General features: G+C 37.0%; 1 protein-coding gene across 5 annotated transcripts in view; it reads left to right on the top strand.

The window, feature by feature from the left end:
• Positions 1 to 23,480, top strand: part of Cntn3 (contactin 3) — a 375,608-nt gene that overhangs the window by 280,450 nt on the left and 71,678 nt on the right. For 3 of the 5 annotated variants that reach the window (XM_087659082.1, NM_019329.2, XM_087659085.1), the window contains 2 exon segments: positions 774 to 924; positions 22,695 to 22,822. In XM_087659082.1, coding sequence (XP_087515208.1) covers positions 774 to 924; positions 22,695 to 22,822 — 279 coding nt within the window. 5 annotated transcript variants of the gene reach the window in all.

Raw genomic sequence — 23,480 nt, 5'->3', positions numbered from 1 at the left:
AATGTAGCAAAGGTAATAGTGACTTCTTATTAGTATACCATCTCATTTAAATGATTCCTAACATCTTACTATGTAGCCTAAAGATTGACATCACAGCTCTAGGGGCAAGCATAATATTCTCTGCACATTATGATATTTAATGTGACAAAACACCATTGAACATTATATCTGTGTTATGTCCTCTTTGAGTGTTAAACTTAATTATATGAGAATTTTATGACATATTCTGAAAAACAATTAGTTCAGAACTCTATCATCATTCTAGAACCTTTGCTCAGCACCTTCTGAGTGACAGAACTTCACTAGGCGCTGTGCCTTAAGGATCAAGAGAGACCACATCATCTTGATGGGCAAACATTCCTAAACAGGCTATGAAGACTGGTTTCCTTTAATGAACTCATGACCAATGTAAAGCCATGGTATTAAGATTTAGAATGTGGGCTCATACCATAGCACAAATTAATTTTTCAGCATTATATTCTTGCATATGATACACCTCAAATCAAGTTCCAACATCTTCTGTGCCAAGAAGAATTTAAAAACATAGATACAGTGGACCTTTCAATTTATAGTAATTGTTCTGTGTATCTAGTTCTTATTAAATAAACAATTCTCACAGTCTCTCCCTCTCCCTCTCCCTCTCCCTCTCCCTCTCCCTCTCCCTCTCCCTCTCCCTCTCCCTCTCCCTCTCCCTCTCCCTCTCCCTCTCCCTCTCCGTCTCCCTCTCCGTCTCCCTCTCCTCCTCTCCCTCTTACTCTCCAATTCCACTTCAGCTTCTGCTCCAGATTTTTCAAGGAACCCTATGAAAAAAATGATTCAGGTGCAGGTGGGCAGCCTGGTGATCTTGGATTGTAAACCCAGCGCCTCTCCAAGGGCACTTTCTTTCTGGAAGAAGGGAGACACGGTGGTGCGGGAGCAGGCAAGGTATTCTATTCTACAAAACACTGGTTTGCTTTCTTCTTCCCTCCCGTGGTGATGAGTAGTAGGTTTTTAGTATAAAAATGTAATGTTGCAGCAGACAGGAGAACGTATGGTATTTACAAATTAGAACATTGATGGTTTTGTCTTTAATTTTCTTATTATACTATTAATCATTTTCATAGCCAATTAAACCTTTATATAAAATTCTTTGCTGTGGTAAAGCTAGTATTCTGTGGACCTCTGGGGACAACCAACCAGAATGATTAAAGAATATGAGGCCCTGATGTGAGACTGCATCCCAAAACAAAAGAGAAGATGGTAACAAGACTAAGTGTGCAAAGGAAGTGTGCATATTGCTTTCATCTATGTTGGGATTCTTTAGCTGTTGTTCCTGGATGAGTTTAAGCTAACACTCCCTTTGTTTTCTCATTGTAACACTGGAATGAAGGCACAGAAGGAATCTTAATTAAATGCTTGTATTCTGAACCTGCTCTGCTTGGGTTCAAGTCTCCATTAGGCATTCTACTCTCTCCATGAAAGTTCCTGCGTTTCTGTGTCTTATTGTTCTTTTATTTGTTAAGGAGATGATGGCAACAGTTATTGCCTCATGTTGAGAAGCTAGTTATGGAGATGAAATGCATAAATATTCATAAACCATGCTGATCAATACCCGCCAGAGAGTAAGTGTGTATGGTGACTACTATTACTATTGACTAAATGCTTATTTCTTGCTCGATCCCATGCTCAGAGACTGTGATAGTTGAGTAATAGCCCCATAAGACACATCTTTGCCCTGGAAACCTGTGGCTTTGTTGTGTTAAGCAAAGTATTAGTTGCCTTTCCCGTGACTGGGATAAAATATCCGACAGCAGCAGCTTAAGAAAAGAGGGGTTTATTGTGGCTCACAGGTTGAGGTTTGAGGGTGCAGTCTTTGAAAGCTGGAAGGGGCAACAGACAGGTATTCTGTTTCCATTACAGCAGGGATCAGTTTTCTACCCCTGCCATCTGATTGAGCCCAAATTATTCTGGAGTCTTTAGAAGGAATGCAGCTTTGTTATCTCCTTACTGTGATTTTAGCCAATGAGCCCTATGATGGAATATTAGATTGAGGGTTTATGTTTGTGGTGATTGATTACAGCAGAAATTGGAACTCACCGACAAAGCTGTATACAAGTTATCTGCTTTTGAACATGCTTGCAGTCAATGAGTAACCAACCCCCTGAGCATAACCACTAAGATTTTTCAGTACCAGCTTTTGTACAGGAGTCTAGCTAGCCTCTTTGAGGTGATCTCAGGCTTCTCCAATCACAGAATCACAGGCTTTATTTGCGAAAAGAGAGGACATTGCACAGAATGTAAAATCTTCTTCCATGGTCCATGGGTTTCCTTTTCTCAAAGCAAATACTTACTGCCAATGAACAGCTTTTAGATTACAGGCTTGGAGGTAATGCCATAAGAATTGGTAAAGCCACACAAGCTGCAATTGTTCCTTTATAAAACAGGTAGCGTCCTTATTAAAAACACAACTTCAAATGAACAACAGAAAGGCCAAAGCGGGTGTCTCCAACAAAACCCAGCCACATAGGTCAGACAGGAAGAAGATGTGACTGACATACTTACTGTTTATATTTATAAACAAGCTTAAAAGCACAGTGTGTGGTCAAACTCCTTTGTCAATGTGCACTCTGCTGGAAGTTAAGACCTCCGATGTTACTATGTAAGTCAGGGCTTCCTATGCAACTCCCTACATCATTTTCACTGTGTACGTGAATCATACAGTGATTATTTTCCAAGACTTTCAGTGCCTTGTTCACCAGTAAACCCACTTGTCCTCACAGCAGTACGCATCCTATACAGGGGTCCATAATCTTAATTTTAAGTGGGGATGAAAAAAGATTAAGAGATTTAGCCCTAGGTACCCAAGGAGCGATTTACCCTGCACATTATACTATGATGGATTGGGAAAGAATGTAGCTTTAGAAGGTGAAGGAATTTGCAGCTTTCTTGCTTCCAATTTAATGTCACATTTATGTGACACTTGTCAACATTTGTTTTTCTCATTTAGTAGAAGAGATATTATCTGTATGCCTTACCTAACTTGCAACGATAAAGTCATTACACACAAACTATATTTGGAGATACATTAAATAGTAAAATTGAGCTTATAGTACATATAAATTATTAAAAGACAGCATACTGGAAAAGGGTTCTAGGTATCTGTGTCTTGGTTGAGTGGTCACTGCTTGGCTGGACTTTCTAACTAGAGAAATTGTAGACTGATGTAGCCTGACTATATCAAGAGCAGGCCACTGACGTCATATGCCACCAATGCACTAGTCAATCTAGAAGAATACTTGAGCATCTACTGATTACTGTCAGCTCAATGGAGAGCAGCAAGAAAGTATATATGTGTGTGTGTGTGAGTGTGTGCGTGCGTGCGTGTGTGTGTGTGTGTGTGTGTGTGTGTGTGTGTGTGTGTAGAAATAATCCTCCTTTTTAAGAAAGAGACCGGTGGTTACTACTCTAACAGAGTCCAGGGGGAACAAATGAAGTTTCTATGAGTGTAGCATCCTGGCTCCTTCATCTCGTATTCTCTATGTCTTATATTTATCATGTGGATAATAAGGAAACTTTAAGATAGGAAGATAAAGCTGAAAATAAGAAACTGAAATAGGTGAGAGGGTGAATTGTCCGTTGTGTGTCCGGAATAATGGCCTGGATTTGGGCTTTATGTCTTTGGACAGCACAAATGCCAGTGAGCTTGTATGCTAAGGGAGCAGGCTGCTCGAGGCACTTAGGACAGAGTTGTGGACTTGAATCTTGTCCAGGTTCATTGAAAATCAGTGTAGGCTGCTAGCCTTCTCTTGGCAATGTAAGGCCCATATCTTTCCTCTGCGACTGGGACTGCAGATTTCAGCTAGAACTCGGAAGCCCTTTAAGTGGAAGATATGTTGGGGTTGTATAACCATGGGCTGTTCCCGCATAGAAGCTGCAGATTCTGATCACATTTGGGTACATATAAATTGAATGATATATATGAGACCAGAAAAGATAACATTTTTAGGATGACATTTCCAGTGTGGTATTTATAATGATGTTTGACACTAATTTGTTTACCTCCAATATATTATAGGGCTGCTGGCAGCAAATATACTTACTTAGTCTTTGCTTGTTTAATTACTTACTTTTAGGTCCTGGGAAGCAAATGTAGAGATTGAATCATTCACAACAGCAAAGATCTGTATCATTAAGGAACATCCCAGCCAATAAATATGTTTCTAATAAGCAAATACTCTTTAATTAAAGTGTCATTTAAAACCTAAATTAGATTTTTAAGATAAGATTATGACTTGTATTAATTATATAGGGTGATAAATGTGACTATATAAATCACACATTATATCTCCACAATTCTATCCACCCAGTTTGTCAGTTTTTTTTTTATATCAGCACATGGCTTTAGAATTATTAATCAAACTTGAAAGCTGAGTCAAAGTTTGTGAGATCCCTAAACTTATGAGACATTTGGAATTGAGATTTGATGCTTTTGAATCTGAGGGACATTTCAGGTGAAACATAAACATAGGTTTCTACCCAACAGATGCCTAAGGAAGACTGACTCAAATAGACAATGGTGCTTACTGTGTGAATAGCAATTCTCAGGCTCTTTAGATCAAGTTTGGTAAAGACCTCTGAAAACAGTTTTAGTCCTAGATACATGTTACACATGAGATACTTGCATTGTTTGAGACAACTACTTGGTATACTCTGTTGCTTTTCATTGGCCAGAAAGGTGATAGAACAGTTAGATCCAAACTCCATTGGCAAAGTAGACACTATTCAAAGTTCCCTGAGACGGCCCCAGCTCCGTATGTGGATAATGTTTACAGAACATCATTAGCAAGCTTTAAATACATTCCAGCCAGAGGCAGTGAGATGCAAAATGTCCAGCGAATGACAGAGATAGGTATTGCTTAAGTCTGTTCCACTTGTTGGAACAGCATCCATAGACTTGGCACTTTCTAAATAATAACTTTTTCTGTGTTCTGAGAATCACATAGTATTAAGTTTAAGGTGGTCAAAACTCTGTACAGAGCTATTCTTTGCTCCTTAAATAATGACTTCAAGTAGCTCCCTTCAACCTTTTTTTGAAGGGTATTAATTCCATTTGTATCACTAACTTTATTTTCCTCTAGAAGTCCTACATCTTAGGACTACTATAATGGGATATATATTTTACTGGAGCTATGGAGTAACTGAATACACCATATGTGCAAAATAATAGGATAGGGAAATGTAGATGAGCTGTGAAGGTAAGTCAGGGTCTCAGATTCATTCACATTACACAACAGTTTGGGGAGCTTGGAATTTATGCATGACTACTGGGAAGCAGCATAATAAAGCAAAATGGCAGGATTAAAAGAAGACCAACAGTGGCAGCTGGTGGACTGAGGAAGTGAGGAATGAAGGCAAGAATGAGTTATTAATCTACCAATCTAAGAAAGAGAGTGGTATATCATAGCTATGCAAATATTAATTGGCAAAAGATTAATTTGACAGCACTTGATTGGATTTATGATTGGATGAGAATATAGATAATAGAGATGAGTCCTAGATTTCTGTTTCAGGCAGCATGGATTACAGTAGACCCAGTCAATGAGACATGAAACTTTTATAGAAAAGACAGAACCGGGGAGAATATGCTAAGTTCAGTAGGAGAGTTGTTAAATGTAAAGTGCTTACAACATGACCAGCTGGATAGTTGGATGATAGATAGATGTGTGAATGGATGAATGAAAGATATATGCATGCATACATAGATAAAAAAGATAAGATGACAGCAGTAGATGAATACATTAGACATATATGGACAAACAACTGGTAAACAGAGGGATAGATTATATATAGCTATATGTATATAGATAGGTAAATATAGGTATTAATGATTGCTAGAAAGATAGGTAGATAAGTGAAGAGATGTATACTACTTAGAGAAAGAGATTACATACAGATAGAGAGCATTGGTAGATTAGAGATAGACAAATACATTATTGAAACATAGGTTAATAAATAGATATAGCTAGATATGTAGATATTTAGGGGAGGTAGATTGGGAGATGATGTTTGGACAGATGAATAATATCAATATGAAGTTGGAGCTTATGAAAGACCTGGGGAAATGTTGACATCTTCACTAACTTAGACTGAATAGCTTAGCTAGGACAGTGGACATAATCACCTCTGAAGGTAGATATTATTAAGTAGAAGAGAACATGTGTCATACTCTGAAGCTCATGGACACTATAGTTATAAGTAGAGAAACCTATTTACATAATATCAACTACTTGATTTATTATGTAAAGGTCAGTTTCATTTACTCTATAACAACAAACAATTTCAAACCTCAAAATTACAAACATTACATATTGATTAAAGACATTTTTCTTTGACCATTCTTGATTTTACAAACCCACAAGAAGCAGTTCTCTAGATAAAAGAAATGTACTCTGCCTTTTAGCAACCTACAATATTTTACCAGGTGTCAATGTTTCACTGTTATCCCATTTATTTATTCACTTAAAATCATGATTTCTCAAGGGAGAAAAGTTAAATTGGCTCTTTTGTCTCCTTTGAGCAAAGTAAACTAACAAACAAATAGTGAGAATATGAAGAGGCATCGTTTATGTGAAATATAACCAGTTAGCATGTTTAAGATCACATGTGGCTTTTTTCTTCATTACTTAGTGGTATTAAAATGCATTGGACAATTATTTTTAGAATTAGACATTATGTGAATGTCATTGTTTATAATTTTAATGTTTTATTGAAATGGCCCCAGTTGAAAAGGAAGTTCAAGAATGGCACATTACTCCTAATTAAACATATTAAAATCTTTCCAAATATTATATGCAGCATTTAATACTACAGAAATGATACTGTCTTTTAGAGAAAGAAATAGTGAGGATATATCCTATATATGAATAATCACAATCTAGACAGTTTTTAAAAAACATTTTAGTCAATTCATAATGCATCTTTTGTGCATAGAAACTTGCCTTACATAATCAATTGGCCTTATATACTTCATAACTTTATAAATATGGTATCTCTAGAGATGTTTCTTTTGGTGACACTGATAGAATTGACTATTGTCATCATTTAAGAAGTCCAGAAGTCCATTATATGTGGAAAGTATCATTCTTGCTTATAACAAATAATATTTATATGACTTTCATGACTGTTTAATTAATAGAACTCAAAGGACTGAAACTCAAAACCAATTGAATTACATTCAATTTATACTTTACATCTATAGTTTGAACATTCAAACTATACTTTAAATAAAATCTATATGTAATTTCTTGTTTATTTCATCTTACCTTCATGGCTAGCCCAAGAAGATGCTTCCCAGTGGTGACATCTAATAACTGAATGAAGACTCTGACAAGTACACTGTGAACATCTGTCAGGACCAAAGTTGTTGTGTCTGAGTGCAGGCTGTTTCTGGCAGCCACAACCTCCCTTTATAATATGTCTATGAAGGTCATCACTATATCGATAGTGTGGTAAGGCTACATTTCCCCTTTCCTAAAGAGCTCGACCAGACTACTTCTATCTCTGTGACCTCCATATTTCCTCATGTTTCTTGTTGTCTTTCTGATAACCATGAATTCTTTTCCCTTTACACTGTGCAAAATAAACAAAGATTGCTCTTTGCCTCTTCAAACCTTCTATGACTTCCTTGTCCAGAAGCATTCTCATTCTCTCTCTCTCTCTCTCTCTCTCTCTCTCTCTCTCTCTCTCTCTCTCTCTCCATCCCTCCATCCTTCCCTCCCTTCCACCTTCCCTCCCTCCCTGTCTCCTTGCCATCCACCCATTTAAGAGCAGCTCCCTCATATAGACAGGAACTCAGTGAAGTTCATTGACGTGCCCTCTGATCACCACAGGATCTCAGAGAAGCGTTTGCCTTTATGTTATTAACTCAAAATCAATTTTTACCTGTCTACTTTTGAAGAACAAAGGGGATTTTTACTTAACGTCTGAGATGCTAACACTTTAGGGAACTGGTTGATAGTCGATTAGTCATTGCTGACCTGCCAACTGCTTGGAAGAAAGGTACTCCGCGTTGACCACTAACTTGCTGCACCTTTATTTTGTGCTGGGGTGAGTGGCTGCCATTAAAATGAGTGTGAATCCTCAAGAGCTTTCAAATAGGAAAACCAAGACATCGACTGTCTGGTTGTTGGCCTACATCTGCTTTACCACTGGGGAGAGCCATTGGGGAGTTTGATTGCTTATCCCACACTACCACCAGGGACATGTGCTGGGCTGTAGAGAAATGTCAAGACACAGCTTCATGGGTGGAAAAGCTCAGTCTGAGACTTGGGAAGGCCTTGGCCAAGGGGTTCTCAAACTCTTGGACATCCAGGTACTACTGGTAGTCACAGAAGAGCAGAGAATGAAGATGGGACCCCTTGGGCTGGAGCCATTTTCGAGCCTGGGACCAAGAGGGGTGGGAAAGGGAGCTCTGGCTTGTCCCACAGGGCCATTGTCCTTAACTTGGCAGTAGCAGGCTTGGTTGTTGTTTTAGCTGGGAGCGCAGAAAAGCCTTCTATGAGAGATTAGGCTGTGACTCTCTAGGCAAAAGCCTTCTTCATGGCTGCCCATCATGGATCTTGGTGAAACGAGGCAGTCCATAGTTCTAAACAGTTTATTGTTGTGGCAGAAATGGATGCAAAAACCATACTCTACTTCTCAGGGTGGGCCTGAGACTAAATACTTTTTTTTCAGGGAGGAATGTCTGGGAAGGAAAGCATATTGGCTAAGCCCTCTGGGCCTCTAGGTACCTCATTAACGTGGACAACTCTATTTTGAGCCTAGATAACTGTGGTCATATCTCTTTTATATGAGAAGCAGGGCATGTGTTCCAAGGCAGGAGTCTGGCAGGGAGCTGGGAGTCACTTAAGCATCAGGTATTTGCCCAAGTCTCTGGGTATCAACTTGCTCTACCTTACCAAACTTCCTGCAATGGTTTTATGTCACACGATCAACTACAGTGAGAGAGTATATGATTAACATGATAATAAAATTGATTTTACCAAAAGCATTTTCAAAGGGAAGGGGTCATTGCTATCTGTTCAATCTTAGACAGCAAACATAACTGTGCACAGTCTGAAGATGCTGGTCCTCTGTCCACAAACCACAGTGGAAGCACAAAGAAGTGAGGGGAAGGTTTCCTCACTGGGACAAGAAGATCTCTTCAGAAAGCAGGTGGTTCACAGGAGGAAACTGAAATGGAGCAAAGAAAAGGCATAGGAAAAATACCATCTGAACAGGAGGGTTACATCAATAAAAAAGCTAGACTAATTGTCATATTTCCTCCTGTTAGCATTTTGTTCCACCTTCTAAGGACTGAAGCATCCACATTTTGGTATTCCTTCTTCTTGAGCTTCATATGGACTGTAAATCGAATCTTGGGTAATGTGAGCTTTTGGGCTGATATCTACTTATCAGTGAGTGCATGCCATGTGTGGTCTTGTGTGACTGGGTTACTTCACTCAGGATGATGTTTTCTAGTTTGCCAAAAAATTTCATGAAGGCATTGTTTTTAATAGCTGAGTGGTACTCCATAAATATGATACCTCTAAAGATGTTTCTTTTGGATAAAATGAAAGTGTTGACTATTGGCATCATTGGGGAAATTTGACCTTCCACTTTGGAATGACGAACCAACTTTTATTGTAATGCAAACTTAAAAAAAATCCACAAAAGTATTATTTGAAAGTAATTGCTGACAAGTGGTCTATCAAATTGCATCAGTTAAATTCTGTGATGACTGTGGGATTGTTAAATCCATTTTTCAAGTTAGATTTTATGGATTATAAAGCTAGGGTCACTTTAAGAAATCTTTTGTCAGCTTCATGATTCTGGCCAGCGAAAGGAGATCCATGAATCCCAAAGTTCAAACTATCACAATCCTCTTCAGGTCAACCTGTTGCCAAAGCTGATCAATTATTAACTAAGCTTCGTGCTCAATTAAATGACTTACTGATTCACAGTCTCTATTGACATATAATTGTTTTGATCTGTGGAATTTCTAACTAAACCCCCAACCTCCCAAATGTGCTTATACACAGATCAGTCTATGCTCTGTATTCTTGCTCCCACACACACACATGTTTCAAAGAAAGAGCATCTTTATATAGCTGTATGAAAGGGCACTTTGGTTTCCTTCTACTAATGTTGGAAAAGGAGATGTTTTATCTTAAACTCATCTTGATTGTCTAACAGTCACGATGGAGTACAAATGGAGAGATGATTGCCTTGTGAATGGTTTTTATGTTGTTTTATTTTTTTGCAGGAGAAGCAAATGAACGTGCACGCTCCTATTAAGTGCACATGGAAGTTAGAGGTCAGCTTATAGGAATCAATTTTCTCTTTCCACTATAGCAGCACAAGTGGAGCAGAAAAAGTCACTTTGCATCAGGAAAATATAAATGGCAGAGTTCGTAGTCTCTTGAAAGCATGACCTTACCAGAAAGATACTCTCCTGCACAGGACTCACATCTTAAAGGTCCCACCACCTGTCAACATCACTGTTGAGGACCACACCTATAACACTTAGATTCTTAAGTGACCTCTCGATCCAGTTTGTAGGAGCTCTAGGGCACAAGTGTTAACTCTTCTGTAGTTCATTGGTTACTAAAATTCAAAGGAAGAAAATTTAGATTTTCTTTCTTTCTTCATGTCCTTTGTGTGATGTGTTTGTTTTCAGTTTTGTTTTATCTTGTTTTTGTCTTGGTGATGTACAGTTGACAAATTCTCTATGTCTAGGACATGTAAGGCAAAGTTTTGATGTATATATCTATCTGTAAATGCTACCGTCAAACTACTCAGTATGTCTACTGTCTCACTTAAGAACAATGTTTTATGTCCACAGTAAACATACTTAATATCAACTTTCTTGGCATGTTTTAGGAATGTAAATATTAAACACAATCCTCATGTCATGCACTGAAGCTTTCAGCTTATTTATATTGTGCCCAACGGGACCACTATGCTCAACATTTATTTGCCATGTTCTGTAACTCCTACCAATAACTTTCCTACCCCTATCTAGTCATAGTGAAAAAAATCATATATGTGATATTATCAATATTTATCTTTCACCTTCTCTGTCATTTTACTTAGTATAATATCTTTGAATTTTATTTATATGACTGTAAATGAGAGGGTTTTATCACTTTTTTTTGAGGCTAAAAGCTAGTTCACTTAATGTATTGACCACAATCTTTTTTTAACCTATCTATAAACTTAATTTGTGTGTGAGTGTGTACCTGTGTGCCTGTATGCCTCCCCCAATGTTTGTGTGTGTATGTGTGTGTATGTGTGTGTGTGCATGCACATGCACCTGTGCCTGAAAGTTAAGTGTGTCAAATCTACTGTATTTGTGAAAGATCCTACAGAGATCAGATGCAAAATCAGATCCCCTGGAATGAGAGATATGGGAGGTTTTAGATACCATGTGGCCACTGCATACTGAACCATGTTCCTTTGCAAAAAAAAAAAAAACAGTAAGCACTTTTAACTAACTGTGCAGTTTACTTTTGAGCTATCTTTCCAACCCTGGTCACATTCTCTGTGTCCATTCCCTCACTGACAAATCTTTGAATGTGGGAAGAAGTCGATTCCAGAGAAGCCTGTGGGATGGGAAAGTACACTGTGCTCTCCTTTGTGAAATGCTTTCTATACTACCTATCATGTGCTGTGTCATGTGCTAGGCTTGAGGACTTAGCACAAAGAAGAAAGGCATGTCTCTTCTTCACAGAACTTTCACAAGGAATAGTTGAAATACGAATAAGTTAAAAAACAAGTTCTGGAGTTTAAAAAGTATCTTTCAGGAGAAATACTCAATAGAACAGAGGCCTTGAAATGGAAAAAACAGATTGTGAAGAATCAAGGGTAAGTCTCATGTAACAAATGGTTACATATTCAAGGAGAGAGTCACAAAATAGGACACCTGGTGCATGAAGTCCAGAAATGGGAATCTTTATAAATCTCCAAAAGATATTGGACTTTGAAAATGTAAGACATTTGAGTTGGACAGTGATGATGATGAGGCTGTGTATTTTAGAGGATGCTGAATGGAAGAAGAAAAAAAACAGTGGGTCTGATTAGGATATAAACTTTGGCCATCAGAGCAAGAGTTACAGGAAACTTGGTTTAGGGCAAAGTACCAGAAGTTGAGAATAGAATATTGCAATGTTATGCACATACACTTTGATGAATGTGCAACCCTGATGCAAATTGTCATATACACTGATTATATTTTAGGGTCAGTTATGCATGAATTATATGAATATGGATTTGGCTATTAGATTGTAAATTTTTTAAGCACAGGCTCTAATTCTTACTCATATTTCTATTTCTCAAAACATGCTGTGCATGGTAACCATTCAACAAATATTTGTTAAAGTTAATTTTATTCTTTCTTGGATGGCTTCCCATATCTTAGAATAAGCTATAATTCTTCATTTAATTGATGGCAACTATTTCTTGGGAATGTACAAAATTGATTTTATGGGTTTCTATTTTAGGTAAGCAGTTCAAAATATGAACAGTGTTGGATTTAGTATATTTCCTCTCTCTGTACCTTTCCCTGGAGAGAGGGTGAGACAATGGACAGGTGAATGTGTGGTCAAGTACTCACTCCAATGAATGGTTATGTAGACACCATTGTTCCCCCACATTTAAGAATGGAAAAATTTAGGTAGTAATAATTTCCAGATCCCATATTCAGATACATAAAATTATTCATAATTTACAATGTTGTGTCCCTGTTCCTGAGTTAGTCCACCAAGGCACATTTCACAGTACTTAGCATACTCAATTAAATCAAACAAACAAACAAGCAAAGAAACAAATCCTATCCTGCTTTATGACCTGTTTTTTGCTGTGTTAGCTGACATGTATATTTTCCAGCTCTGGTCTAGTCAGAAATTCATTACTGATGCTATTTCCGTAGTAAGTAGAGGTTTAAAGGTATTTTTTAAAGTGCCTTTTTGCATCTAGAATCCTGTGTACTGGGAGGGGGAGGGATGTATGATTGAGATACAATGTGTAAAACTTTTGAAAAGAGATTTTTTTCCTAACTCAATTTTACATTCATTGTATGTGAGGGTTGTACACATGCACTTGTAAATTCTTTGGCTATTGAGGTCAGAGAACAGCTTGCAGTTGTCAGTTCTGTTTCATGGACAATAGGAATCAAACTCAAGCCTTCTCATCGAAAATATTTTTTACTTGTTAAAGTTGAAATTTTTAAACAAAGAAATAACTTTAATATAACATAATGTAAGTTTTAGGTACTTTATTTTCCATAGTGATTCATAATTATTTAATAAGTAAAATTAGAGTAATTTTAAAGTGCTCTTTAAATTTAAATTAAATTGAATGTAATAGTCTTTTCCTAGATTAAATAACTACAAAACCTTATACCCCACTCTATTAGTTATTTCCTTATAACCTTAGCTGGTTTGAATAACTTAGTATTTTCTAGTTTATTTAATTGACTTATGTCTCTCAAAACATTTTGCAACATGGAAAAGTATACACAGAGGAGGTGGGAGGATAGCTTACTGGGTAAAATACCTCTCATGCAAGTCTAACAACCCAAGCCTGTATAAAAAGCAAGAGACTAATTGGAGGTCTCCAATAGGTACCTTTTTTGCAGCTCTGGGAATGCTACAGAAGATAGGAGTGGGAGTGGGACAATTGTAGGAGGATTGAAGATACCATGAACATGGCCCACAGAATCAACTATACAGGACTCACAGGTTCTCACAGAATAAAGTAACAATAACAGAGCCTATATAGGTCTCTGGATATCCAGAGTTGTGTAACTTGCTGTTTTTGTGGGACTCCTAACCGTGAGAATGAGGATGTCTCTGACTACTCTGTCTGCTCTTAAGATCTTTTCCTCCTACTGGGTTGCCTTGTCCAGCCCTAAAAGGAGGGTTTATACCTAGTCTTAGTGTATCTTGTTCATATCCCTTCAAGGCCTGTTGTTTTCTGAAGGGTAAAGGAGGAGAAGTGAATCTGGGAGACTGAAAGGTTCTTGCGGTTGGACTGGGAACTGGAGGAGGGGCTGGGAGGAGTGCAAGGAAGAGAATTGGTGATCAGGATATATTGTAGGAAAGAAAAATCAAAACAAAACGTCAGATTCAACAAAATGGAATTTTGTAAACAAGTGCCCATATGTGGAGTAGGATATTAAAACAAAAGAATCTGCAAGTTCAACGGCTGGCCAGACTCAAGTGCACAGATGTGAACAGGAAGAGAGATCGGGTCTCAGATCAGGTAGGAAAGGCTGCATATCCACTTTGCCTTCTGATCATTATGTATGATATGTCATGGCACACAGGTACTCACACTCGCATACACACTACACACAGAGTGACCATTTGAAGACATAAAGTTATGTCTTATTTCCACTTTCCTAGAATATAAACTTTATTTGGACCTTCCAAATCCTTATGAGAAAATCGTCAGTGCTTATTACAGAGCATGGTTTACCGTAGAAGTCTATTTGGGTTGATTTTAGTTTGGGCTTTAAATACATAGAGGGTGAATGTCTGCAGTTCATTTATAGACACTAGGCCCACGCTTCTTTTATTCCTTAGTGTAGGTACAAAATTTTGACACAAAGCATTGTGCCAACAAATGGACAAATGGATATATATATATATATATATATATATATATATATATATATATATATCCATTTATTCACAGTACCTGTAGGGTTGTGAGCCCATGTATATTCCATGCCTGGGAATGGTTGCTTGGGTACGTGGATGTTGGGCTCCAAAACAGTGCTCTGGACTGGGAAAGTACAATCTGAGATGTGGGGAACTGAATCTGGCTTGGGGTCCCAGAGTCTGAGATGAGGCCAGGGCCTTAGAGTTCTCAGGCTCTTGGATATCCAGGTGCCCCTGGTAACCACAAAAGTGTTGAGAATAAGAGTGGGGGCTCAAGGGCTGGGAACAGCTTGTAACCCAGGGTGAGAGAAAAGGGAGCTCCAACTGGTCCCATGGAAATTGTCCTTGGCTTGGCAAGGCAGGCTTGTTAAAGATTGTGACTGGGAGTGCAGAGAGGCCTTCTATGGGAGACTACGTTTTGGGTCCGTATATCTTCTCCATAGCTCCCCAAGGTGGACCTCAATGAAAAGAGGCAGTTCATGGTTCCAAATAGTTTGTTATTGTCATGGCGGAAACTGGATGCTTAAAACCATAACTCACTTCTCAGGGTGGGCAGGAGATTAAATACCTTTTGCAGGTATTTAATTTAAGCTTTAAGGTAATTAATTTAAGCTTATTGGCATGCCCTTGGGGTCTCTAGGTACCTCATTTGTAGGGAGCGGCACATATAGACACTCATTAGCATGGGGCACAGTGTTTTGAGCCTAGTTAACTGTGGTCATATCCCTTTTCTTATTTTCATGGTCTGAGATGTTAGGGATGCCTCATCTACATGTAGAAGGGCTTGGAGCAATGCCCTTAAAAGACTGATGGCCACAAATCTCTCTATGGGGAAGGGAGGGTTTTCTATGGTTCCAAATATTTGTATCCACATGAGACGTAGCAACATTATAAGGTAATATACAACTCGTGCTTGCCAAGAAATACATATACATATATCCAAAGCCAGGTGTTGTTTATGGAGACAAGACTGTATACTGTTGTGCCAGCACTCAACATGCTTAAAATACTATCCACTTCTAAGTTTCTCTTTCTTCTCACTAAACAGGGGCAACTTCAAGTATAAAACATGGTTCAAAACTTTGGTGCAATAAATGGACTGCACATACCACACCTCATTTTACTAACTTTCTACGAATATTTTTTCTTACGTATTTTTGATGATCTTCGAATTTCAAATGTAAACTCAGACCCAGGACTCCAGGTATATGTAGAGGTCCCAAACTGAACATAAGAGAAAAGCAAATACTTGTGTTCATTTTTCATTCTTCTACAATAAAGACAGTGTAGATAGATGACCAGAACCCACTCCTCAACACTGAAATTGCTGTTATTCAGATTACTCCTAGAAAACAGAGGATTTCACTGTGTGAGCAAATGGCTAACCCAATCTTCATGTACTTGAGTGAAACAATATTAACAATTTGATTTTGTGCAAGGAAAATTTCAAGGTAGCATCTGTGACATGTATGAATTTATCATAAAGAAAAGAGCTAGTAAGACACTTCTCAAAAGTCTATCACTGAAGCATATGGCATAAATATTCCCAAACACATTTATTGACTGCAGAGTTGAATGGTAGACTTGGTCTCTAACTTGATGCCCACAGAATCCTAGGTGTATGAAAATTGTTCTGTGTACCCATATATCTGTTTTTTGCAGAGGGAACTGAAAATATCATAAGAGCTAAAAGACCTTTCTGCTCTAACAATATTAGAGACAGAGAATAAAATTATAAATGAACAACTTAAATATTGATAGATATCTATAAAAGATAATGACCTTGAAGCTGAAATAGTGGGGCAAAAAGCTTCTAGCTGGCAAAAATTCAAAAGAAGGGTATATAATCATTAGAGCAAACTTGACGTTTGAGTAAGCTGGGCCTCCTGTATACTAAAATTATTTTCATAGTCGGTATTTGTTGAGAAAACATATAGGGTTTTCTTGAAAATTTTTATACTAAATACCTATTCTTTGGAAGTTGTATGCTTGAGGATTTTGAAACTCTAGCTAAGAATCTGTATGGATATTACAGAGTTGCTAACTTTCTCTCTATGTTCCATTCAGCTATATCTTTATAATACTGAGTAGTGCCCAATATATTGGATCCAGGCATTATGCTTCTTTGACTCAAACAGTGCTAGGATGAATTGATGACTTTATATTTGTATTTTTATTCTGAAAATATCGGTGCTATGAGGGAGACTCTAATATTCAGAGTCTTAAATATTTTTCTCATAATATTGTCCATACTGCATCAGGATGGATAGCATATTAAAAGTGGTTAGGAAGCCAAAGCATTGTGATCTATCTCTAACCTAAGCTTATTGTGTATTTTAAGATAATACCAAAACAACTGGTACTCAATATAATTTGGAAAATATAACTTATTGCCCTTTATCCCTCAGCTACATCAAAGCAGATCACTGTAAGTCACAGTCCTATCAAGACCACATAAAATGAGAAAGAAAATTCACCAAATATAGATCAATGCTGGGTCCAAAAAGTAAGTCACCCTTTGGACCAAGTCAAATAATTTGACAGCCTAGAAGCCATTGACTTGATGGAATTCCCCTTGTGTTTACAACATGAGCCTCTTATGCTTCAGTGTTAATATTGAGTGTGACTAATATTTCAGGGTAGAGAGACACTTATAGGAGAAAAGTTCTCCAAGCCCTTCCTAGAGAATGTGCCTCTCTCCTCAGTGTTGATGAAAGACCCTGACAGCGGAGTTCAATTATTTCAATTACCTCCTATTTGTCTTTGATATGCCAGGGTATAGAGTCCATGTATCTTCCCATCTTATTGTGCAGTAAGGGACTTGCTGCTACAAAGATGCCCCGTGGCCCTTTACATGTGCTAACATGTAAATCTACTTAATTCCAGATAAGGTTTTAATAACATAATTTTGCTCTCCTAAGCAATTTTACATCATCTTTATGTACATATAATAATGAGGCTCACAGATTGATTTTTTTCTTTCATTGATCAGACTCATCTCTGAAGTACAGAAGAATTGTGTCTAATACAGAGAGCCTTTGAGTCTTAATAATCTTCTTTGAAGTTTTCTATTAATTCGTAAACCATCAATCAGTTTCATATATCATTTATTCAAATCTGTGTTCTTTTTTCAATATATCTGGGTACTATTTATAATCTTTATACATACCCCATTGTAAAAGGACACCAAATAAGTTTTGCCTGTGCAAATAGTATTGGTTAGAATGTAGTACCTTTTGAGCTGCTTGTTTCTATGGGCATAGGTTCATTTTAGAAGGAAAAACTTGACTCAACAAAATTCACTCAGTTCCAAATATATATCTCAAAGTGATCTGTATTTGGAAAGGTTCAATAAAAGTAGCGGAAATGTCCCCAGATGATTAACCATGACCATGACAAGGTCATGTTAACACACCAGTGGCTTTCTATAAGCTACTGATTTGAGCCTGGCTCTGGTATCTTTAGCATCTCAGAGACGTGCTGCATGGAATGTACACCATGCAAACAAAACAGAGCACCTTTATCCAGACCCATGCTCACTCAAGGAAAGGATGAATAACTCTTGAGTATGCCCCATTCTGTATCTCAGTTCCTGAGAGATTTTTTTTCTGTCTAATAAATCACTAAATTAACACTGTTGCATTCTAAAGATAAAAGGCCTAAATGGTATGGCTAAAGGAAAGAAACCATAATACTGCTTTTCTAAATACTGTCTGTGGGAGCTCTTTGAGCCCGAGAGGGAGCAATTAATTTACTGAGTATGTTGGAGCAAACATAGTCCTTTTTTTCCCTCTAACACGTATGTTGTCATATGCTTTCATCAATATGCATTTGGTTTTCTTAACTGTCATTATTTATCCTGTAATACATGCATTGTGAAAACTTTTCCCTACGGCTAATTGCGAGCATCCATCTTGTGGAGTGTGTGCTCAGAAGATGCTATCTAAAAGAGCCTTGTTATTTTCTGTGTAGCAGTTTAGTCATTGCGATCTCATGTGAGCTCTTCTCCACAGAGATGTACTTCTGGACAAAACGTTCACTTTAGTGTGTTTGTTAAAAATTCAAGTTGAATAAATTACTCTAATACTCCAGTCACAGGCCAGGGAAAACAATATTTTCAGAAACCCTGCTTGGTGTTCAGAAGGCTCTATACTTTTTCTATTTGAAAGCATATTGTGCTATTATAGGTGTTCAAATGCCGTCATAAAGTGCAGTGCAATGCTACCTAGACAGCATTATACATTTTAAGAAAACAGGGGACATTTGTTTGTTTTCTTTTTGTAAGTCATAAATTCAAATGCCATCCCCGAATTGCATCACGGATCATTAGAGCAATGTAAAGCCAGCGCATCTCCTTATCTGAAAGTAAGCATAAACTGTTCAAAGCTAAATGAAATAACTGACCTCTTGCTACAGAAGGAAAGGGCAATAAAAAACACGCATAAAGGTGCACTATAAAACTAATCTACAAGTTAAAATGCCATCATGGTTTTAGTTGCACATTTTTCAAAACTGGATGGAGTATCACTTTTCAGAATGTTAATTTAATCCATCTTCATTGAACTTTTTGTGCCAAGAACAGAGTTATTTGTTGTTATCAACATTTTCTGTCCTATCTATTTTCAGAAAAACCTGTTCCCAGAAAGCTTAGAAGGCAATTTCATTTATAGTGAAGTGGTATAAAATTTTCACTTTGAGTCTCTGTGGGGAAGCATGGGTTATTGAAGGTTTTCTGTTGAGAAACAATTACTCCATCCATTTACTGAATATTGTTTATTTTTATTTTGTGCGAAATGCCCTGTGGGCCTTTTAGAACTTACTAAAAGAACCAATTTAGGAAGAAAATATCCAATTAGCTTAAATTTTTATGATACACGCAGAGTTGGCATTCTGTGAGAGTCAATGTGTTTGTTTTGGAGATCCTTGTATGGCTCCTAAGAACTTCGGCTTTGCCTCTGAAATCCTCCCTCATTTTGCCAGGGCCATGTAGATTGCTTGCTCAATTGATGTTACTGCAGAAAACGCGGTGTAGGATTTCTTTATTTGTTTTGCTTCCTCTCTATTTTTTCATGGCTTTGGGACTCAAACAAGAGCACATAGTAGATATACACAAAGAATTTCTTTTGATGTTTGGGTATTTTGTACATTGTCATTAGAAATGTGCAAATTTATAGTATGAAACGAAATACCCAAAACTCATTATTGCTTAATCTCTAAACTTCAGCTCAATGTATATTGAAATGATAAATTTTTGCTCTGTTCTAGGAGTGACAAATTTCCACAGTGGTAGACCCAGTTATTGTGCGCCTCTCTTTGAGCTCTATCTTAGGACTCATAGCATCTGCATTTGATCCCATTTAAATGCAAACATGAGCTTTGGATGCCCTGGACCAATGTTTTTCCTTCACATGTTAGAAACAGTCAGTAAACCATTTTTATTAACAATGATAATTAAAATCAGTTGGGGCAATGCCTTAGCACATTTTTTTTACTGAAATGATTAATGATTAGAATAATCACTAATTGGGGATGGAGTCCTTGATTGAATTCTCTCCCCTCTTCTCAGTCTTTTGTCTGTGGGAATTCTCACTCTCTTTCTTCCCAGCCCTCAGTGGCTCCTTCCCATCATCTTCAACCATCCCATCTCTGTTGATTTCTGCCCTAATAGTACAGTTTCCTTTTCTTAACCACAGCTAAGTCAATTCTGAATTCTTTCTATTCTACCTTTTTATTACACATCTTTATATTTATATGACAAAATACAAAACAATATCAAACGTGTGTGTGTGCCTTGATACATGTGATTATAAATGTGTATTTATAAGTGTGTAACAGACTCTACTGGTACTCCATATAGCAAGCTTTGCATTCATAATGCTTCCAAACCAGCATATTAATAAAGAAAATAATGTGGCTGCAGAGATGGATCACCAGTTAAGAGCACTGGTTGCTTTGAGTCATATAACCTATGTGTAACCTCCAATCATCTATAACTCCAGTTCAATCGTTTCTGATGCTTTCTTCCAAGGCATCCAGGCATTATATTGTACACAGACATCCATTTGGGCAAAACACCCATGCATGTAATGTAAAATGACAATAACTTTTAAAAAATAAACTTTGCAAAGCCTCCTTTCTTAAATGCCATCTTCATTTCCTTTCTCCAACTTCCTTTAGGGCACCATCTCAATTTCATATGATCCTTTTATGATTATTTTTTAATCTTTAACTTTTTTTATATGTAACACATATGAGTATATGTCTGAACTTGTGAAGAAGTGATTTTCCTTCCTCTAGCAATGATCAACTACCAGTAATTCTTTAGTCATGATTGTGGACATACAAGGTCTTTCCTCCTCTGACTAGAATTTTTAACTCAGCTGCTATGAGTTTGTGTGTGTAACATCCATGTCTTGTCTAGAGGACACATTGCACAGCACTTCTCCAATTGCTATGGCTCTAATATTCTTTATTTCTCTTCTTCTTTCATCTGTCCTGAGAATAGGGTATGGAAGGGGTGATATGGTTTAATATCTCTGGAACAAATATAGTTGAGTATTGACAATTGGTTAGTCTTAGTATTTTAGAGAGTAAAGAGTCTATTTGCTTTAACCCACCACAATAAGAAGCTTTCTATGACCAAGGCTGTATTGGATATGTACAGACTTCATTTGATCTTTGTTCCCTAAGCAATGAACATATTTATTCTTATCCTGGTTACATTGTATTAAGTATAAGTGGCCTAAGAATAAATTAAATATGATCGTTATATAAGTTGTACACCTTCTTCTATGAGATCAGGATAACACTGGATGCCTCCAAGTATCAATCCCCAATAGATATCAATGAGTGACATTATTTACCTATGTGTCTATGACAACATTACATGTGTAGTATAATATGTGTATATAGTGTATATAATAGTACATAGAGATTGGGTTGAGATTGTCCTCTTTAATCTAATATTCTTATTACCTCCTTTACATGCATTATTGAACAGGTCCAAAGTTGTAGACATTTATTGACTGTTTTGCATATGGCGCCATGCTGACACTGGATTACAAACCTTTAAAATAGTTTATTTTACATTTGCATGGATTCAATACACATGCTTAGAGCTATGAACAATGAAAAACAAGAGACATTCATACATGAACTGCAATATCTAGTAATGGTATCAGGTATTCAGAGCAGGAATCACAATTGTGAGTTGACATGTGAAATAAACACACAGGGGTGGGTCCGACAAATGACGTGTCTAATGAACCTTCAGTACTAATGAACCTCCTCTCTTAGAAATGCTACCTAATTCAATTTCCTGCTTTTTTAACACCCTCTCTTTCTCCTTCAAACTCCCAAAAGCTCTGCCCTCACATTTACTTAGTCTTTTGTTGTCTGTGTCTCTCAAGATTAATATTTTTATATGAACCACCAGGATACCATCTTATTCACAATGTAATCCTAGCACATCACATATAAGACATTATTTTCAATTTCTTTAGGAAGATAAGTTGGAGCAAAGGCCCCTGAGACACACCCTTGGAGTTATTGAAATTCTTTTCAGTACTTCACTGATAACCACATATATTTTTTTAATTTTTAATTTTATTAAATGTGACTATTCTGGTTCATAATTAAAGATAAGTATGTTCTTGTTTTTGATATAATGTTTTAAAATTAAGGTAAATTGCACCATATATAATGTTTTATAATTATTTACTAAAAACATTCCTATAATTAGATGTGAGATAGAAAATGCCTTAAACCAAAGATTAAAAATGATCAAGAAAAATTCTAGTTGGTAAAGTATTTCTTGTTTAACTCTGTGTCTCTATGCATTTGTGTGTTTATGTAAATCTCTTTTACTTTTTCAATTTACAGAAAGTAGTGACTGGTGGACTGTACCCTGAATTACTACTTTAAGCAGTGAATTCTGAAAAAAAAAAGAGTACTCCAGTTATGTGGGAAGAGTGATTATTGCACATTTGTTGTTCTGATTTCTATTTACTTCAGGATTTCTCTTTTAAATGATGGAGGACTCAAAATTATGAACGTGACCAAGGCTGATGCTGGAATCTACACCTGCATAGCAGAAAACCAGTTTGGCAAAGCGAATGGCACCACCCAGTTGGTTGTGACAGGTGCGTGCTCTTCTTAGAGGTTTCTTTGCTCTGGGGTAAAGTGTATTTCATTAGAGAAATGTGTACACACCTATGCATGTATTGGTTGCTTTGGGTAGACTAGGTGGGTTGAAGTAGTGCGCAGGAAGTTGAGGAAGAAAATGGCTGGAGAGGTATAGGGGGAGATTGAGGAGAGGAAGTATGTATAGATTTGATCAAAATGCGTTATATTAGTGTTGGCATTCCCAAACAATGTTTATTTAAGAATTAATACATTGTACATTTATCCTACTGTACAATACACTTTAAAGTCAGAACCCATGTTGGTTTGAGTGCAAGAGAGTGATACCTAAATGTTTATTTATCCCATCATGGGACACATGGCTGGACACAGTAGCTACTCTGTTTGCATCCTGGGTCATAAGAAATCCAAATGGAATTTATTGTGATTACCTTTACTTTGTGATGTTATTTGAGAGCTTTGAGTGCTCATGTTTCATTATAAACGGTCTTTTTTTATAGAAGTTCAAGTTCATGAAATGACCTTTGATGATAATGTGATTTGTTTATAATTTGGGATATGTTTTATTCTTTTATTCTTCTGAGACAAAAATGAGCATTTTATGAGACAGGTATTTGGGTTATGTCAATGAAACATCAGCAAAGGTACTACTCTGTG

This window comes from Rattus norvegicus, chromosome 4, assembly GCF_021556685.1.
Source record: "Rattus norvegicus strain SHRSP/BbbUtx chromosome 4, alternate assembly SHRSP_T2T, whole genome shotgun sequence".
NCBI lineage: Eukaryota > Metazoa > Chordata > Mammalia > Rodentia > Muridae > Rattus > Rattus norvegicus.
The sequence above is the reverse complement of the archived record's forward strand: the minus strand, read 5'-3'. Positions and strand labels throughout refer to the sequence as shown.